The 17,047-nt window shown below is 43.7% G+C and overlaps 3 protein-coding genes across 6 annotated transcripts in view; 1 reads left to right on the forward strand and 2 right to left on the reverse strand.

Annotated features, from left to right (window-relative positions):
* Positions 1–382: 382 nt before the first annotated feature.
* si:ch211-256a21.4 lies at positions 383–4,337 on the reverse strand. Its single transcript, XM_037105863.1, has 4 exons — positions 3,897–4,337; positions 3,587–3,787; positions 1,830–2,021; positions 383–1,410 (listed from the first exon to the last, which is right to left on the reverse strand). Exons 2-4 carry the CDS (start codon positions 3,771–3,773, stop codon positions 1,094–1,096), a joined length of 696 nt encoding a protein of 231 aa, XP_036961758.1. The 5' UTR covers positions 3,774–3,787; positions 3,897–4,337; the 3' UTR covers positions 383–1,093.
* A 316-nt stretch (positions 4,338–4,653) lies between these two features.
* Positions 4,654–13,792, reverse strand: accs (1-aminocyclopropane-1-carboxylate synthase homolog (Arabidopsis)(non-functional)). The gene is made up of 16 exons (XM_037108154.1): positions 13,346–13,792; positions 12,524–13,197; positions 11,639–12,393; positions 11,493–11,552; positions 11,278–11,348; positions 11,074–11,143; positions 9,671–9,737; positions 9,021–9,118; positions 8,767–8,844; positions 8,451–8,551; positions 7,867–7,956; positions 7,714–7,759; positions 7,447–7,588; positions 7,005–7,147; positions 6,727–6,880; positions 4,654–5,568 (listed from the first exon to the last, which is right to left on the reverse strand). Exons 2-16 carry the CDS (start codon positions 13,161–13,163, stop codon positions 5,156–5,158), a joined length of 2,928 nt encoding a protein of 975 aa, XP_036964049.1. The 5' UTR covers positions 13,164–13,197; positions 13,346–13,792; the 3' UTR covers positions 4,654–5,155.
* Positions 13,793–14,777: 985 nt separating this feature from the next.
* furinb (furin (paired basic amino acid cleaving enzyme) b) overlaps positions 14,778–17,047 on the forward strand; it is an 80,233-nt gene continuing 77,963 nt past the window's right edge. For all 4 annotated transcript variants that reach the window (XR_005076640.1, XR_005076641.1, XR_005076642.1 and 1 more), the window contains exon 1: positions 14,778–15,101. The gene's annotated coding sequence lies outside the window, so the exon portion shown is untranslated. The remainder of the gene's footprint in view (positions 15,102–17,047) is intronic.

The following is a 17,047-nucleotide window of genomic DNA, read 5'->3' on the forward strand; positions in this document are numbered from 1 at the left end:
TGCGGTGCACCTGTAAGGCACCTCGCGGCCCCCTCCAGCAGCCACAATGGTGCTACTGCGACTCTCAGTTTGACGAATGCACAGCTTTCTACATAAAGAAAGCAAATGAAAATGTAAATTCTCAAAGCTCGATGAATTGTTTTGGCAGTATGTTACGGTATCAAAATAATAAACTTTTACGGCTTTCTTGAAAAGTGATAATGGTGGATTAAGCGTCATTCTTATGAACGACCAGGTAGAAATCAACACGTACTTTTTGTGAGACTTAAAGGGACAATGTGAAACGTTTTTCCCACACAGAATAACAGTTTTAAAATCATTTCAATGTTACTGTGATTTGAAACATGGTGAATTGGGGGGGCGCCAAATCACACAAAATGGGCATTTTTACATAATGTTGCTTTAATACAAAATGAATAACAGAAGAAGGAAACAAAATAGAAACATGTGTATGTGTCAGTAGTAGTTCAACAATCATGATGCCCTCAGCATATTGAAACACTTGTAGCTCAACTTATTACAAATAAAACATCTGAAAATAAATCTCCTCTGTTGAGATCCGCCAAAAGTGTCATAACGTGATGACGTTATTCTGACATTCATCCCCACTGCAGCACCAACTGAAGCATTCAGATAAAAGGGACAACTTGAATATTTTGTGTTTCGTTTACATTAAAAAAAAAGCAATAACCTGGACAAAACTTTGTGCGATTCAGAACTTTCTACACACATTTCTACACACCACTTCGTCAGAGAACAGTCCTCATGTTAGTTCTCACCAGTACTGTTGGTCCTTAGTGTTTTCATAATTCAAATTTCAGTCAATACTGATAATACACTTCAGAGTCAGTGGCACCGTCAGCTCTTCAGGAAGCCGAAACCTCCTGTCACACTGACTTCCAGGCTTCAGGATCCTTAATTCTCCCGGCTTAACATTTTACTCCAAACACAGTGAATCAATATGCAGTCTGGTTGTATGGATCTGTAAAGCAGCGAGGGATTGCTGGTTTTTCGTTGAGCCTGTGCGCATTAATGTGTACCGTACACATTCGCAGTCATTTCCTCTTGTCTTTTTCTTTCTTATGCACTTCACTCAGAGTGCTGCTGACACAAACCTCTGTGGATACATGTCGCTCGGGCTGTAAGCAGAGTTATAACTATCGCTGCAGGAGAGTGTAGTGGTCCTGAGTTGAGAGGAAATCCGCCAAGACTCCACGGCCTTTTCTAGGTCTGGTAGGATGTCTGGCACAACAGCTTGTTCAGCTACGAAGACTATCATCTCCATGACCAACAGCAGGAACCACCCAATCGCCCCCAACCAATAGGAGGAGCCGAGGCTGGAGAGGTCTTGACTGATTTCCTCCCGGTGCTGATAAGTGAACAGAGACCAGCTGAGGAGAAAGAAGAAACCTGTAGAAAGAAAGGAAAAAGAAAAACGAGTCAAATCAAGTATCATTGCAGGGAAAAGAACAAAGTCATTAAGGTCAATTATTAAACGCCTGGAGCTATAGAAAAGAGTTTGTATGATAATGAACTGCAATTCCACGGAAAGTAAAAAGTCTCTTTAAAAACTGCTGCCCAGCAGGGTATGTAAATGAGCGGTACATAAAAGAATCTGTGGAGGTGTGAATCTGACGTGAACTACACAAACCAAAAGGCTATTTGGAGGTTAATTAGAAATTCTTCGTGCTGCAGCTTTACTGGCAATGAATATATTACTTAAAAACACCAACAGGACAAATTATGAATAAAGTGAAACATGAAAATATGGGCAAAAAGAAGTGTTTTTTTTTTTTTTTTACATATTTTGAGCATTGCAGTGGCGTTACCTGTCGAGGCCATGGTGAGCAGCAGCAGTGTGGTGGGGTAGAGCGCCTGTCCTGCCATCAGGAGAGAGCGAGTGTTGGAGTAGGAACGCACCGTCTGAGACGTCCAGCAGAGGGCAAACACCAGGCACAGAGCGCCGGTGCTGACGGCCATCAGGAAGGAGAGAACCGCAAACACCCTCTCTGCTTCAAGGGCTGGAAGACACACAAGTGGCACAAAATTACATATAGTGATGTGAAAGACTGACGTTTCAGATTTCAGCTGTTAGTGTCTCCTACAAGCACTCGGCACGGTGAAGTGAAACGTGTTGAGGTGATGACACACCTGAAACCAGCAGAGTAAAACTGAGAGTTGGTGTACTCTTTAAGGTCATTTTTTGAGCACATGAAGCTAGTTTTAGACAAGGCTACACGTCATTTATTGTAAAAAAATAAAAAATAAAAAAAAAAGTGTGTATACACAATTGAAAATACATCATGGGAATACAACAAATTCTGGCAGGGGGCAATTTGGCTAATAACTGCCTGCTGGTTTGAGAAGCGACAGTCAGATTTAACTGTCATTTTTACACCCACAGTCAATATTGTCTCTTATCTGTGACCAAGCAAATATCGACAAAAGTCTCTTATACATTTGCTGAAGCATTATGTGTAGGTACACATACTAGAACAGCTTTTGTGTGATTTATTTATGGCATGTTAATTTAGGGGGTTTTTTTTGAGGTTATAACTTTATTGTGTTTTACTTTCTTTTTACTTTTGTGTTTGTGTCAGTGTGTATGTTTATTAGATTAATGACATCATTAGTGTAGTTAAATGGCAAGGTACACACACTGTTACATCTGTTTTGTAAAGGTTTATTTGTGGTTAGTAAATTTTGTTTTGCTGTTTTTACTGCTAACCCAGCTGGCTATTATGCTGGCTGTCAGAGGATAATGTGTTGCCAAAACATCATACAACTGGCTACTGATTGAAGCTATTTTGACTTTTTGACTTTTACATTTGTGGACTCACTATTTTTTCATTACATTAATCGCTATGTTGAACTTCCTGTGAGTCACATAATGTTCATAATTTATCACATGCAACACATTTATTTGAAGTGTAAGAGACAATAACTCATTTAAATACCTTTGGTGTAGCGTTCTCTTTTTACTTGTTTTGTTTTATTTATATATATATATATATTTTTGCAAATTCATTGAAGAATTTATGGTTGAATTTGCAGTCAAATAGGATTCTGTTTTTGTAGTTTGACACTGGCATCCAATAAAAAGAAACACTGAAAGGAAAGCAGCTCTCCTCAGGTGATTGGAGTCATTCGCAAAGTGAAATGGAAAAAACATCAGTGGAAAACAGCAAACGGACAGGGGGCCAACTTATTTGCCTTGAGCTCAGTGTGAGTGCTTCAGCAGATACGAAGAATGCACATTATCAGGTCCAGGAGCAGGCTCAAACTTGTTTACTACTTCTTGAGAAGCTCATCTGCAACCCAGAGTATTTCCAAATGTTCCACCTGGTGTTTATCCCCTCCAGAGATTCAGAGGTGTAAACAGGTCTCCCTCTGGCTGATCACACTGCCTTATCGACATATAGCAAAGACATGTTTATGCCTCGTTAAATACGCTGCCCTGCCTCATCCATTTTTACTGGACATGTTATACTGTGTGTCAGTCGACCTCTTTAACCTGAAGCTTTAGACTGATGACTTGTGAAATGCAGAAAAATATCAAATAAGGGGAGTGCAGTTTGTCGCTCACCGTTGAAGACACCTTTGTGATTTGTCTGCTCAGTGTTAGTGTTATTCCACTCGGCCCAGAGCCCCCTATCCTTCAGCCAGTACGGTGTCCATACTGCGTAGATCACACACAGGCAGCCCGCAAAGCCCACGCAGGACTGAGAAAACCTGAAGCGACTGACGGCGTCCCCCAGCTCCAGCAACTTCATATTTGTACACCACTCTGAGAGAGACAGAAAGGCAGGGAGAACATTGAGTAACAGAAGAACAATCTGTCTCAAAACTAAGCTTATCTTGTTCATTTAAATCAGATTTAATTAAACCACTCTTACCTGTGTTGTTGAAAAGAAACAGGGAGGTTTCCTGAGCCAGGCTGCGAAGTTAGTCTGTACACAGGTACAAGACTACAGGAGCGACCTGTTGAACAACTCCTACTGTACAAACACTTTCAACACCCTGACACATCATAACTTGTACCGCTCACGACCACAAGCATTCACTCGCAGATCAACCCCTTTGTTACTCCGCCTCTGCTGCAACGGAAACTCCCCCAGCCAGCGGATAAATTTCCCCGTGAATTCTCCACGGTGACCCACCAACACACAAAAGTGAAAGTGAAAGCGCCATTCAATAGTTGAGGAAGCAGAAGTTAGTGTAAATTCTCTGCAAAAAAGGAATGAAGAATTGCCTGACAATATAAGGAAGTTACCAAGTGTAAAAAAATCCCTTGATATTTACTCTGTAACAGCACAATTCCCCCTTTTGACATCTGTTTTTGTCAAATGCAGAAACTGTGTGTGTGTGTGGGGGGGGGGGGTCGAACTGTCATTACTCATGACATAACATTTAAGGAAATCCCACTCTCGCTACATCACAGGGGGATATAACCTCAGATGTGGGTCCCGTTCGTCACACAACAACCTCCCCCTTCACTTTCCTTCGCTGCAACGGAAGAAGCGTTCACAGCCCACCAAACAGCAACTTGTTTTCTTTAACGCCCCGCTGAAATGACTTCAGAGCATGTTTCAGATTAGAAAAGAGAGAAGATTTCTTGAAATAATTACGTACAAGATAAGTCAGATAGCCAAATACAGACATAATAATTCATTCATTTATTCACAGTTCAAGAAATTTAAAAGAAAAGTACAATACATTCTCATGAAATAAAGTGTATAAGAACAAATGATAAAAGATGCACAGTTGCTGTACTGCTTAAGAATAGAGCATGGCTGATTTTGGTTGATTTACAATTTGGCATTCACTTGGAATTTGAGTTGATGATCTTTAGAGTCAGGATCACAAGAAAAGCAAGGCTGTCTCACTTAGCAGCTTTAAAATAAGGCCTCAAGACGCAGAGAGCGTATCACTGTCCGGTTCCTCCATCCTGGCCACACCTGCATTGCTTTTCTTTTTCTTCTCCTCCTCTTTAGCACACACTCAGCTCACTTTTGTTCTTCGCTCAGAAAAGAGGCATCAGACTTGACCTTGTGTAAGGTATCTGTGTGACAAGCTCTTCACCACAAACGCGAGGATGCTTGAAGTGCTGCCTCTTGAAATTTGGCATCTCCGGTCGCGCCTGTTTATCCTAAGCTTACTTTCTGGCTCTCTGCAGCAGTGCCTTGAATACATCAAGAATCTCTGGGTCCTCTCCGGCAGACAGCTCTGGAGTATTTTTCTCCAGCCAATCAGAGGAGCGGATCTGGTGCCTGAGAGTCCCAATCAGAGAGCCCAGACCCTCTGCAGGCTTCGACGCTTGGCAGTCCAGCAACACAAACTCCTCGGTGGCCAGCGAGCCTGTGTCAGGAACAGGGCTATCATTCTCCTTCAGCTGGTCGGATGACTTGCTCTGGGGTGACGATGTTGAATTGACAATCGCAGCGTTGTCTGGATCTGCACTGTCCTCTTTCACTGATTTTTTGCTCTCCTTACTGGCCTCTTTGATAGAATCAGCGCTGGTGCTTTTTCCTTCAATTTCTTTCAAAGCCTCCCTAATTCGCTTCAGGCCTGAAATAACAGAACACATGAAAAGAACAAGTCAGTAACTATTATCCAATCAATAACTAGTTTAAGACTCAAAGCGGGAGAACACAAACCATTTACTGATGAACTTAATAACAGATATGATCTAGTCAATGTGTAGTTTTATGGCAAAAAATGGGAATAAAGGGGAACATGACACACTAATTGGAAAGCTGAAAAGTAAACATTTACTTTGCAACACAAACAAAATAAATATCCTAATTTTTTAATCATCTATTTCATGCAATGATTGTCACCTACGCATCGATGTCTGGCCCCACAATGACAAAGGAGCTGTTTTGTAGGAATCTTTAAAGGTATTTTAAAAGTTTGTAATTTCCTGGAAAATGACGTTAAAAGAAAAAGGTAAATGACTCATCCTGCACTCGGAGGCGTATACTCATTTTACGTCCAACGAAATGCTTACTCATCTTTTTATGACACTGACTGTTTCTGGGGGCCACTTGAAGCGATGACGCATGATCATCATCATCATCTGGTGGTGGCATTTGAGAATTTGGGATGCGGCCTATTGTTGTTTTCGTCTTCTGATACCATTTCTGGAGCTTTTAGGAAGTCATTACCGTCAGTGACATATGGTGTAATGCTTCAGTTAAAAATCACAGATGGGCTGCCTTGCCTACCGGTATTAGGAATGGGTCAAGAGCCGATTTTTTTAGCAAGTTTAACTGCATTTAGAAAACCTGCGTTTAGAAGACCTGAAACTGATTACAAACACACAACTTTATAAGATCCAGTATCACGCAAATAAGTGAATAAAGTAATGAAAGAACATATTCTCTGCCTAAACTCTTGGGGGTTTACAGAGATTCCTGGTGGTTGATCATAAGGCTGGGTGATACGGCCTTAAAATCATAACTAAATTTTGCTGGGGAAACAGTTAACTGTTGCTAACTGTAGCTTCCGTTAGCTCGATCAGCCGTGCAGCTAGTGGCGCCTTAGCTTACTCAGCCCTAGGAAAACAAAACCTCCTCTGTGCTGTATTTCCTGTCATCAAACTGGTCTCAGAGGCTGGGTTCGCTCCCAGTACAGCAGTGTTGACTGGGACCGCCCAGGGTCTTCAGCTAATAGGACCTCTAACTCCAATGTGGTGGTGGGGGGGGAGATTTATCACACACTCACCTAGTTGAAGGTGGGGTTGTTGGACTGCGAAGACCATGCGGAACCAGCCGGGTGTGGAGCAGGAGAAGGCTTGACCGCAGCTCAAAACCACCTTGTGTCTGAGGAAACATCGCCACATAGACAGCTCCTCCTCAAACGAAGACTCTCTGAGGTACTACCGACATGGAGAGACAGCAGTGACAGATCAAGTCTACAGCAACCTTTTCGAGAGGTTACTTGCATTTGAATTAGCACATGTACAAGTGAGAAATGAAACATCAGCCCCATCATCTTGTTACCTTTCGGAGGTCAGCCCAAACATAAAGTGCAGCAGGCCTGTCCAGGTAGGGGATGCCCATACCCTGCAGCTCTCCTGTCAGGTAACTGTGAGCAGCTTTCAGTCTGCATCTGTTCTCAGGCAAAAAATCCTTGCTGATCCAATCTAGAGCGTGACAGCGAAAAGTGACAATAGGTAACTGTAAATTAAATCTTACGAGTCTTTGTGCAGCATGACGTGCAGCAGAAGCCCCATGCTGAGCTCCTGTCATATCAAAAGAAGCTGAAAAGAGCGATGATGTCTCCCGACAGCAGATAAACATTGTTGAAAAGCTCCCATTCAAACTAATTTGCATTCACGAATTTCAGCTCAACCAAACAAACTGCTTGCTTTGTGCAGAAGGAGAGAAAAAGTGTGATTTTTTACATTGTGTGTGCAAAAGCATGTGACTCTTGGATCCGTACCTCTGTCCTGAAGGAGTCGTGCTACCTGGTGCTGGGTGGTTCCAGAGATACCGTGGAAGGGACCCAGCTTGGCCAAAGCCTCCACAAGGTCTCTGTTCTCAGTGTACAGGGTGCCTATTCTGATTCCTGCCATGGCAAAGTCCTAGAAATGACAAGAAAAACTGTGAAAACAAAGAGCTAATGAAAAATAATGACATTCTACTGTACTGTCAGCAGGGATATAAAAAGTCTCAGCCTCTCTCTCATAGAGTTGAGCACAGTACGTACCTTGCTCATCCCCCACATCACATGCGTCCTCTGTGGGTCGGGCAAACTGAAATAAGAGCACATCATCAGCAGTTAAGAGGCTGTCTTCAGCCGCAATTGTTATGATTAAGTGTCTGACAGAGTAATCACGTGGAGGTTAGGTTCATGCAGTACCTGTCTACACTGAGGACACTGTGAAAGGTGACTGATTCATCAAACACCGTCAGCATGTACACTTCATCCACAATGGCATGGAGCTCATTTCTAAAAGGAGGAAGTGAAGGAGGAGAAAAGATAAGGTGAAAATGAAAAGTGCAGTGTTAACAAACCTTTGTTTTATATTGCTAATGATTGTTAATGACAAAACAAATGCAACATTAAAAGTAAAACTGTTCCCTCGTCGTCCTGCGTTAGTGTAAAAGCACAGTGGTTTACGGTTATAACAGCCCGGTGACTGCACGGGCGCGTGGAGGGAATTACTCTAGCAACATCATTTAGAAAACAATAGATGATGCAGGGGACTCCTTGGCACATGGCTGCACTTGACAATATGCTGATGGTCGAGAGAGGTGATAAAACTCCATCAAGAGAGCTTGATATTCCACACACGGGACAAAGCTCTTGGCTGTAAAATAAGACTTCACACTAAGAACTGTATGCAGTGCCTTGTGCTTTAAAGGAGCCACACAGCTGCACACCGGGAGGATTACTGTGCTAGACAGCAGGGCGAGATAATAGAGGGGAAAAAAAACACACACCTTTTGGCAAACTCCAAGAATGCCATCATCTCCTTCGGGGTGTAGATCTCAGCCAGAGGGTTATGGGGGTTCACCAGTATAACAGCTCGGATGATCAACCCCTAAAAGAGACAACCAGCTTCCAAGTAAATGTAAAGTGATATTTACTATCTCACAGTCGTCATAGCGATAAAGCTGAAAAACATTTCACTAGGGCATCCAAGGTGTTTAGTATCTGAAGTAAGAACCTTGCCAGAGCATTTCTTTGAGTGGTTCTGCCCTTTGTTAAATAATAATTGAGGATAAGTGCTTATGAAAAAGTGCAGTCATGAATTACCTCTTGCTTGGCTCTTTTCAGACCTTCTTCTAGTTTCTCCACAGTGAGGTGGAAGGGTCGGCTGTCCTTGCTGTCGGCCTATGAATAACGGAGATTCAGAGGAAAAATGCATCAATACTTTGAGGTCAATGCAATGTGCACACAAAAATGTGAGTTCTATTGAGAGTATACAATCCGCAAAGTCAACAACTGGAACATCATTTTAACTTCAAACACACAAAGCACTGCAAGTAAATCAGCCCCTGCATTCCTACCTCACAGTCAAGAGGAACATGAAAGAGTTTGACCTCGCCGTACAGATCTAGATCCTCAGTGATCACACCGTAGAAAGGCGTAGGAATGAGAATGGCATCTGCAACATGAAAAACATGATGATACGTGGCATCTAAATACAAACGCATACATCACCTCCTCGCAAATTGTCACTGTGAATGACTCCGTGTGCACAAATGCATACAAACCTACCATCAATCTACTCTGGCCAAACCCTAAACAACCCCACATAAGCTACTTTTCATATACACTATTTTCATTTTCAATTATTTTCTATTCCACAGGCATATTTGCACACAAGTTGGTAGTAAATGGAGTACATGAATAAGGGCTGCTTTAAGCCAGTCACTGAGCAATACAAATGCACTACATTGCTTATAATGAGGCTTTGTTTTGCAGTAGCACTAAAGAATAAGCAATTTATGTAGCGGCATGAATACATTTGGAAAAAGTGTAAGTCTGAATGATTATGTTACAATTCCCAAATTCTCTCTCATGCTTAAACAATGATCATTTTTAATAAAAAACAGGCAAAAAAAAGAAACCACATTTCCTGTTATTGTACAAACACTTGTATTCTTCCTACAATATGGATGTATTAGGCGTGTATGCCGATGCATTCTGAGCCTACCTTTGGGGTCACAAATGACTGCTGCGATACACGAGAAGAGGGAACCGCAGCCGTTCATCACCACAACCTGAAAACACACACACACACACACACACACACCGTGTTATGAAATAGCCTAATCAGGGCACAGAGGGAGGCCTTATAAATGCGCTACAAATTCATCCACCTACTAAAACAGCCATTCGTTTCATCTGCAAATTAAGTTGCTTACCCTAGAAGAGCTACAGTACGTTAGTTCAATTGCAGCATTTGGCATCTTCATAATCATTGGGGGTTAATCAAATAAATCATTTGAATGCACTGCCTTTATTTTTGAAAATGAATGGCTATAATCCAGAGAGCGTTCTGCAGCAGCTGTAAAGACGTTTAAAAAATGGTTTATTGGCTCGACATCTCTATCAGTGGGACGGGATCCTTATTTGCACATTTCACATGAATACAAAGAAAACGTATGTGTATTGTTGTGGTAAATGTATGGTATTATTTACTAAATAAAGGTAGCATGCTCATGATATGACTTTGTAATTTTGGCTGGTGTAAAGCAGGTAATTATTAGAGGTTACATAAAATTAATAGTCAGTGTAAAGAATGGTTCCTTCTAGAATTTAAAATAATTAAAAAGGTGCCGTGACTAAGAATGTGCCACCTAAATATATGAGGACAGCATATCATGAGAGCTTACTGTAGCTTCTATTAGCTCAGGAGCTGTGCAAATTCTGAGTGTTCGGGGCTAGCTGGTTAGCATGCCAATTTCAATCGACATCTCTTCAACACAATGGACAGACATCTTTGACATGACATCAAAACTCACATTTCTTTACATTTTACTGATAACAGTAATAACAATAATAATAATAATAATAATAATAATAATAATTAGTTACATAGTGCCCCTTTAATAGATTACTGAATACGTAGATCTGTGTTGTTGTAGGTGGTTCAGGTGGCACCACAATAGATGTGACAGAAAAAGTATTATAAACCTTTTGTATGTTATGTGTATATACCGCCAATCTATTTATGATATAAATGTTGTAAATAACAGTATTGCAAGGGGTATAACAATATATCAACATGCAATGTACACCCCTGTACAGTGTTTCCTTCTGATATATTGTGGAAATAAGATACTGTACAATAAAAATGTTACTATATACAGTGTTTAACAACACAGCTTCTGAACTGTGCCTACTCTTCCTGCAGTATATGAGTAATTGTGTGTGGTAACATTTCTCCACCTCTGCTATTCATATGCTTTCCACAGTCTCTAAGGTTTTACCTTATAACAGGGCAGAAATAATATTGTCATCCACTCCATATACAATATTAAGTATATTGCATTACATAGTCCATTCAAGTGACTGTACTTATCTCGCACAGCGAAAGCAATTATCTTCACTCACATTGTCGGCTTTCAGTGGGTTTGGAGAACGGCAGTAGCTCGTCAGGAACTTTGCAACCTCCTCTCTCAGGCTGAAAGAGAGCACAGCGGAAAAGGTTGTGGGAGGGTTAATGTTTACTTTGAAAGGTCTAACTTTTACCGTGAGCCACTTGAAAAAGGTGCTTCTCACTCCAAATGAAAATAAAGGTACACTTTAATCTCTTACAACGTGTGTCCCCTCCAGTCTGAATACTGCAACAAAGACGGGTCAATAAGCAGCATGTCGGGTTTGGTCAGCTGTAGCAGGGAGGAAAATGAAATTCATTTGTGAACGCAGGCACAATAATTAAGAATAATGTTTCGTGGCAAACAAATAATATAGTACATTACACTCTGCAGCGTTATATCATTACTGCCAGGATGTGCTTACATAAATCTTACCCGTTTATGAAGAAGATCATAACATAGTTTGTTCTCACTGGTGCCCATGTTGATTATACCCTGGGAGGCAGAAATAAAAGGAAAACTTTACAAAAAGCCATTCTAGTGACTGATAGCTGTGTGTTTATTATGTGACACAAACTCACACCAGGGTTATCTGTGTCGTGGTATTTGTCCGCTCCATATTGGGCAAAGCCCTCCTGGAGGATGCCTTGCTGCTGTCGGATGCTGTTACCACGGTTGGACAGGTACACGCTCGGGCCAGGAGTTTCTACACATCTCGCTGTTGCCAAAACATCCAGAGACCTTTCACAGGGCTTGGCAGATGTGGGCAGAGTTGACTTTATTGTCTCCTGAGTGGAGACGGCCTGTGCTGAGGGAGCTTCTGAGGGGGGCTGAGATAAAGATGAGGAGAGGGAGGCTGCGGCTGTGGTCATCAGTGAAGCTGACAGATGAGCTGGCGGTGAGAAGGAAGGGTCAGTCGGCTGTGTCTCAGCAGTCGGGGCACGCTGTCTGACCGCAACCAACGCTCCCGTGAGCATGCGGAACAGGCGGAGCTCATGCTGGCGCTCCTGCTCTGCCCTCCTCTCCTCCCGCTGTTCCCTGCGCTCCTCAGCCTGAAACTCTCTCTCCATCCGCGCCTCCTCCAGAGAGAGCAGGCGCTCCTCGGCTGACTGCTGCCAGTTCAGGAAGCTGGCCAGGGCTTTGTCCAGGCGCCCCTGACTGCCACCCCCGTAGCCAGATGATGCTTTGCCACCCCGGCGACGCTTCTTCTGTCTCTCAAAGGTTGGGGGATGAAAACCATCCTTCCTGGGTTGCTCAGGTGTATCGTGTGGCATGGGACCACCAACAGCCTGGGCGGCACCTGTGGCAGAGCTGGCAATGTTCAGGTCACTAAAACCTGGAGATATAACAAAATAAGAATATTAACTTTGCAACTACCAATACTCATCATCAGCTGTTAATGTCATGTAAATGACATTAACAGCAATAAAAAAAAAAAATAGTGACAGAATTAATGATTAAGAAACCTGAAGGCGAGATTCGTGCATTCGTTGAGCTCTCTCCTCTACCCAGTTGGTCCTCTGGCCCCAGCAGAGACTGTCCATCAGTCTCCTGGTCGTCTCCAGACCCATAGTACATCTCGGGGGGCGCAACACCTGAGTTCAGCATGCTCTCATCGACATCTTCACATTTAATATCCAGTTGCTCTCCGGCTTTAGGGGGCTGACCAAACAGAAACCCTCCTGCAGACAGAGGACCAAACGAGCCTGCTGGGGCCCCCTGCACGTACGGCTCGGACCCACCTGGGCTCTGGAACACCTGTTGAGCTATGACAGCTCCGCCCAGGGAGGAGTAGGTGATAGCCGGTCGGTTCGCCAGCACCCTGTCCATCACATCGTAGAACTTCCAGGACCTCATCTTGTAGTTGTCCTTGATGCGGCGGTACTCCAGCTTCATCTTCTTGATCTTCTCCCTGCACTGGTCGCCGGTGCGGTAGATGCCCTTCTCCCGCAGGATGTGGGCTATGCGGTCGAATACGCGCTGGTTGCGCAGCGAGCTCTCCAGTTCGATCTGGACCGACTCGTCCGACCACAGCTGCAGCAGCTCCACTATCTCCGGGTCGGTCCAGTTGCTGCCTCGCTCGTGCCTCCTGCCGCGAAAGTCCATCCTCGAACTTACAGGACGGGTTCTGCAACGACACCTAACAGGGGATAGGGAGGGGGGGGAACGTTAGCAGCCCAACTCTGCCATCCTAACTTCGGCTACCGGGGCTGAGAGCGCTCACATGTCTGTACTTTATGTAAACAGTAAATACATGGAGGCTATTTCGCACACTTGTGTTGTCTCACCGTGAATCAACAGTGCAGCTCTTCGCAGACAGATTGTTGTGGAGCTGTCACACAGATGCGCGATCCGCGTCGATCGACACATGTCACGGCTGGTTAACCCGGTTCGGACCGATTTGGAATGGCACAGCGTTGTCCAGCCGGGCGCTAAGACACACAAATCATTCTTTAACAGCAAATGTGTCACAACTTGGCGAGATGGTGAGTAGACACATACAAAAGCATCTACATCCGGGTTGACGGCACATGCGTGCTGTCCTTATTCCGGGATAACTTTGGTCCGTGTTAGCAGAGGGGAGCTGCAGAAAGCGGGCTGGCTTTCACTCATACCAGGCTGTAACGGGGTAGACACAACCATGCGAGTCAGAGTCAGACTAAGCGTTCTGTGTTATGGCCCCCTCTACCGTACGGTGCGCTGTTTCATCCACGGGTGTAAATTCATGAGTTTTCCACAAGATGGCGGCCACACACAAGCGTTACAACTCAGCCCGCTCGAAGACAAGGGTGCTAGTTTTGCGAACAGGCCTCTCCCGGAAATTAATTCGTTACGATTAAATAACGATTATAGCGATTAAAATCAGATAAACATTCTTTGTAACATAAAAATAGCGTCTTTTAATGTTATAAAAGCATTAATCAAGTTTTTTTTTCTGCATAGATAATCTATTTGCGTAGATGTGCACAGTTTTAGTGTAATACATCATAGATATATTAGTTTTTACGATGCAATAAATTATCTATTTCACATGCTAAGGACAGTTAGCCTCTAACGTCCGATAATACGTAGACACACATGACTTTACTTGATGTCGTTCCTGCTCCGAGCCCCAGAAATAAGCTGAGCCGCCCCTTTCAACGACCGCGGTGTCACTAATCGAGCGCACGCCACGGTCCAGTCGGCTTTTAACGTGACGTATTTCCTGGAGAAAAGGGTTTGTGGCAGTTTGTTGTTGCCACCTTCATACAGCACTGAACCGTTATATTGTATTGGCATGTAGCCCTTTATTCTCCCCCTTTGTCTATCCCCGTCTTTACTTTGCGTGTGTGAATTACCGCCACCATACTTTTCTTCGGCAAGTGAACCGCGAGAAGTAACTAAAAACCGCGGGGAGAGAGCGTTTAAAGGCACCTTTTCTGGGTGCAACGGTTGAAGTTAGCTGGCAAAATATAACCATGGTGGTGGCAAGTTGGTGGCGGATGACGAGCGAGACCGGATAGTTGAAAATTCAGCGCTTTTTGGAGGAGAAGAATGGGTGTGTGCGGATAGCATCGTTATTACTATTCATCCCCGGGAGTAAGCAGCGGACATATGGCGTCAGATTAGATGTAAAGTTGAAAGTCAAGCCGCAGGAGGGGGGAAAAAAGAGGGGGGGAGTCTCCACCCGGAGGGAGAGAAAGAGGATGAGGAAGAGAGCAGCGTCTTGCTCCTGGTTGGCATCTTAGTTTGTGTGGAAAAGCCACGAGTTAGATGTGTTTGCAAAGCAGGGAGGGGAGCTGTGGCGGAGTGGGTGGGAACAATGGGAGGATTCGCTGAAGGCATGACGGCTTTTTCAGCATAAAGTCTTCTTGCCTGCACAGCCGACAGCTCTCAACCAGTCCTCCCAGTCAGGTAAAGAAAAAAAATCCATCCCCCCACCAGTCTGGACGGTAGGCGTTTCTTCATTATCCCGCATAGGTGGACCCTCTTCTGTGGAAGGAGACATGACTTAGCCCGGCAGTTGATCGGCCCTGGTCACCTCTTCTCTGAAGTTTATTCTTGGTAAGATGACTCCATGTTTGTTTATCTTGTTGTATTTTCTGTCTCATTTGACTGTGTTGATTCAGACCCGTGCTCTGCTCTCTCGCTCCCATCCGCTCTGCTCTGTTTTCTCTTTCACCCACACTCCTACATTTTTCTCGCTCTCTTACTTATTCACCCTGAAGCCCTAACAGGCTAAAACACTCATTAAGGTCCTTTTATCTGTGTACGGTGGGAATTGCTGTAATACATTTCAGCTAATTCTGCCTCACGGGCCAGGCAGAATTTCTTTCTTTCTCTCTTTCTTTCTTTCTTTTTTGTTTTTTTCATTTTTTCAGACCTCTTCACACTGGCCCCACATTCTTGATGTGTACCTGTTTTAGGGAAAAGCAAAGTGTGCTCGGGTTGAACCAACAAGATGAAAAACTGAGCTTAAAGTGATCTCACTCCGCCCTTGTCGTCCCCTGGGCACTGTTGTTATCTTGCACCTCTAGTGCAACTCCCGCTGGGATCACCACATGGGAGGAAGTCAAGGTCACCAGTTATTGAGTCAAGGCTCCAAGCTTCCTCATCAGTGAGATTACACCACCTCGACACATCAAAGCTAACCCTGTAGAACTAATCTATTGTGTCTTTGTGAGGCCCCAAATCTTATCCGGGCCATTTAGGAGATCAGGGCTATTAAAAGAGCCTCTTCTCGTGTTTACGTATGGAGAGGAAGTCTGACTAAGTGAGTCACATACACACACGTTGGCTCCTTTTTTCCCGACTCTGTTGAGTTCTCATCCGTTCTGGGTTCAGCTGTACAGGTAATCCTCGAGCTCAACACATTTTACAAGAAGCATAAAGCAGGAATGCAGTGGAGGAGAGAGAACTACGAACACAAACTTGTCAACTGTATAACTCATCTATAAACTAGGGCAGAGTGTTGTGGATGAGAGCAAGTTTGACATGGGGAACAATGCCAAGATTCAGATGGCTGTGAAAAATTGGGTTGGATGTCTCTGTGGGACATTACTTACAGAATTGATTCTTTCTCCCGGACACATTGCAGCTGCCCTGGACAACATTTTATCACTCGTTTCCATCTCCGCAGCTCATAGACAGTGGGAGCTAAGATGAATCTGGCTTTAGTGGTACTCAGTCACACCACCATTCCCGCTCACTTCACAACTGGGTTCAGATGATTACTGTACAGCTTACTTCCAGCTGTGTACTGTCGTCCTGACAGAGCACGGCTTGCCAACTGTATACACAGTGCCTCTAGTTTTCCAATCGCATGTTTTTTTTTAAAACTTGGAGCAAATTCCCCTCTCAGAAGGGATGCTTGGCTGTCAGTGGTACTTGACAAATGCTGCAGTTCTCTCCTGTGCCTTGGTTTTCTCTGAGAGGGCAGCCCAGAGCACATGGTGGGTGTCGATTTGGCTGGTGGGCAGCCTATAATAAAGCTGGAGTGCTGCATATGGTCTGTCACAGCTCCGTGTGCTCGTCATTACCAATGGAAATTGTCTGTTCAGCCCCATCAAGAGCAGATCTGTTTTTCTGCCACATTATGTTTATCCCATCCTTCTGCAGTGATGCTAATGTAGAGAAAGTTAGCTGAACGCATATGTTGTTTGTCAGATATAATACATTTGCACGTTCATGTGCATAAACACACCCGGGGGTCAAATAACTTTCTGTTCTTAAATCCAGTTCACTTTACTTGAACTCTTTATTCACAAGAGGCGAATCTTGAGCCAGGTTGTACTTCAGAAAATCAAATATTATAATGTGTTTGACTGCTGTGCTATTGATATGGTGAATTTATTGGTGTTACTGTGGAAAAGATTGCCAAGCAGATAGTAATTTATTAATAATTTCACTCAGCTATGCGGATAATTTAGGGTGTGTAAAGAAGTGGCTGCTCTTAATTTTTAATGGAGGGATCTTTCAGATTTGGTTATTTATGAGTTGTGACCAAGATG

Source organism: Acanthopagrus latus, chromosome 8, assembly GCF_904848185.1.
Source record: "Acanthopagrus latus isolate v.2019 chromosome 8, fAcaLat1.1, whole genome shotgun sequence".
NCBI classification, from domain to species: Eukaryota; Metazoa; Chordata; class Actinopteri; order Spariformes; family Sparidae; genus Acanthopagrus; species Acanthopagrus latus.

Excerpts from the sequence above, each read along its gene's own strand:
- si:ch211-256a21.4 (XM_037105863.1), bottom strand. The coding sequence starts at position 3,773 with ATGAAGTTGCTGGAGCTGGGGGACGCCGTCAGTCGCTTCAGGTTTTCT. Across the intron at positions 2,022-3,586 it reads TCACAAAGGTGTCTTCAACG|CCCTTGAAGCAGAGAGGGTG; the intron begins GTGAGCGACAAA and ends TGTGTCTTCCAG. Across the intron at positions 1,411-1,829 it reads GCTCACCATGGCCTCGACAG|GTTTCTTCTTTCTCCTCAGC; the intron begins GTAACGCCACTG and ends TTCTTTCTACAG.
- accs (XM_037108154.1), bottom strand. The coding sequence starts at position 13,163 with ATGGACTTTCGCGGCAGGAGGCACGAGCGAGGCAGCAACTGGACCGAC. Across the intron at positions 6,881-7,004 it reads TTTGGGCTGACCTCCGAAAG|TACCTCAGAGAGTCTTCGTT; the intron begins GTAACAAGATGA and ends CCATGTCGGTAG. Across the intron at positions 5,569-6,726 it reads ACAACCCCACCTTCAACTAG|GCCTGAAGCGAATTAGGGAG; the intron begins GTGAGTGTGTGA and ends CTGTTATTTCAG.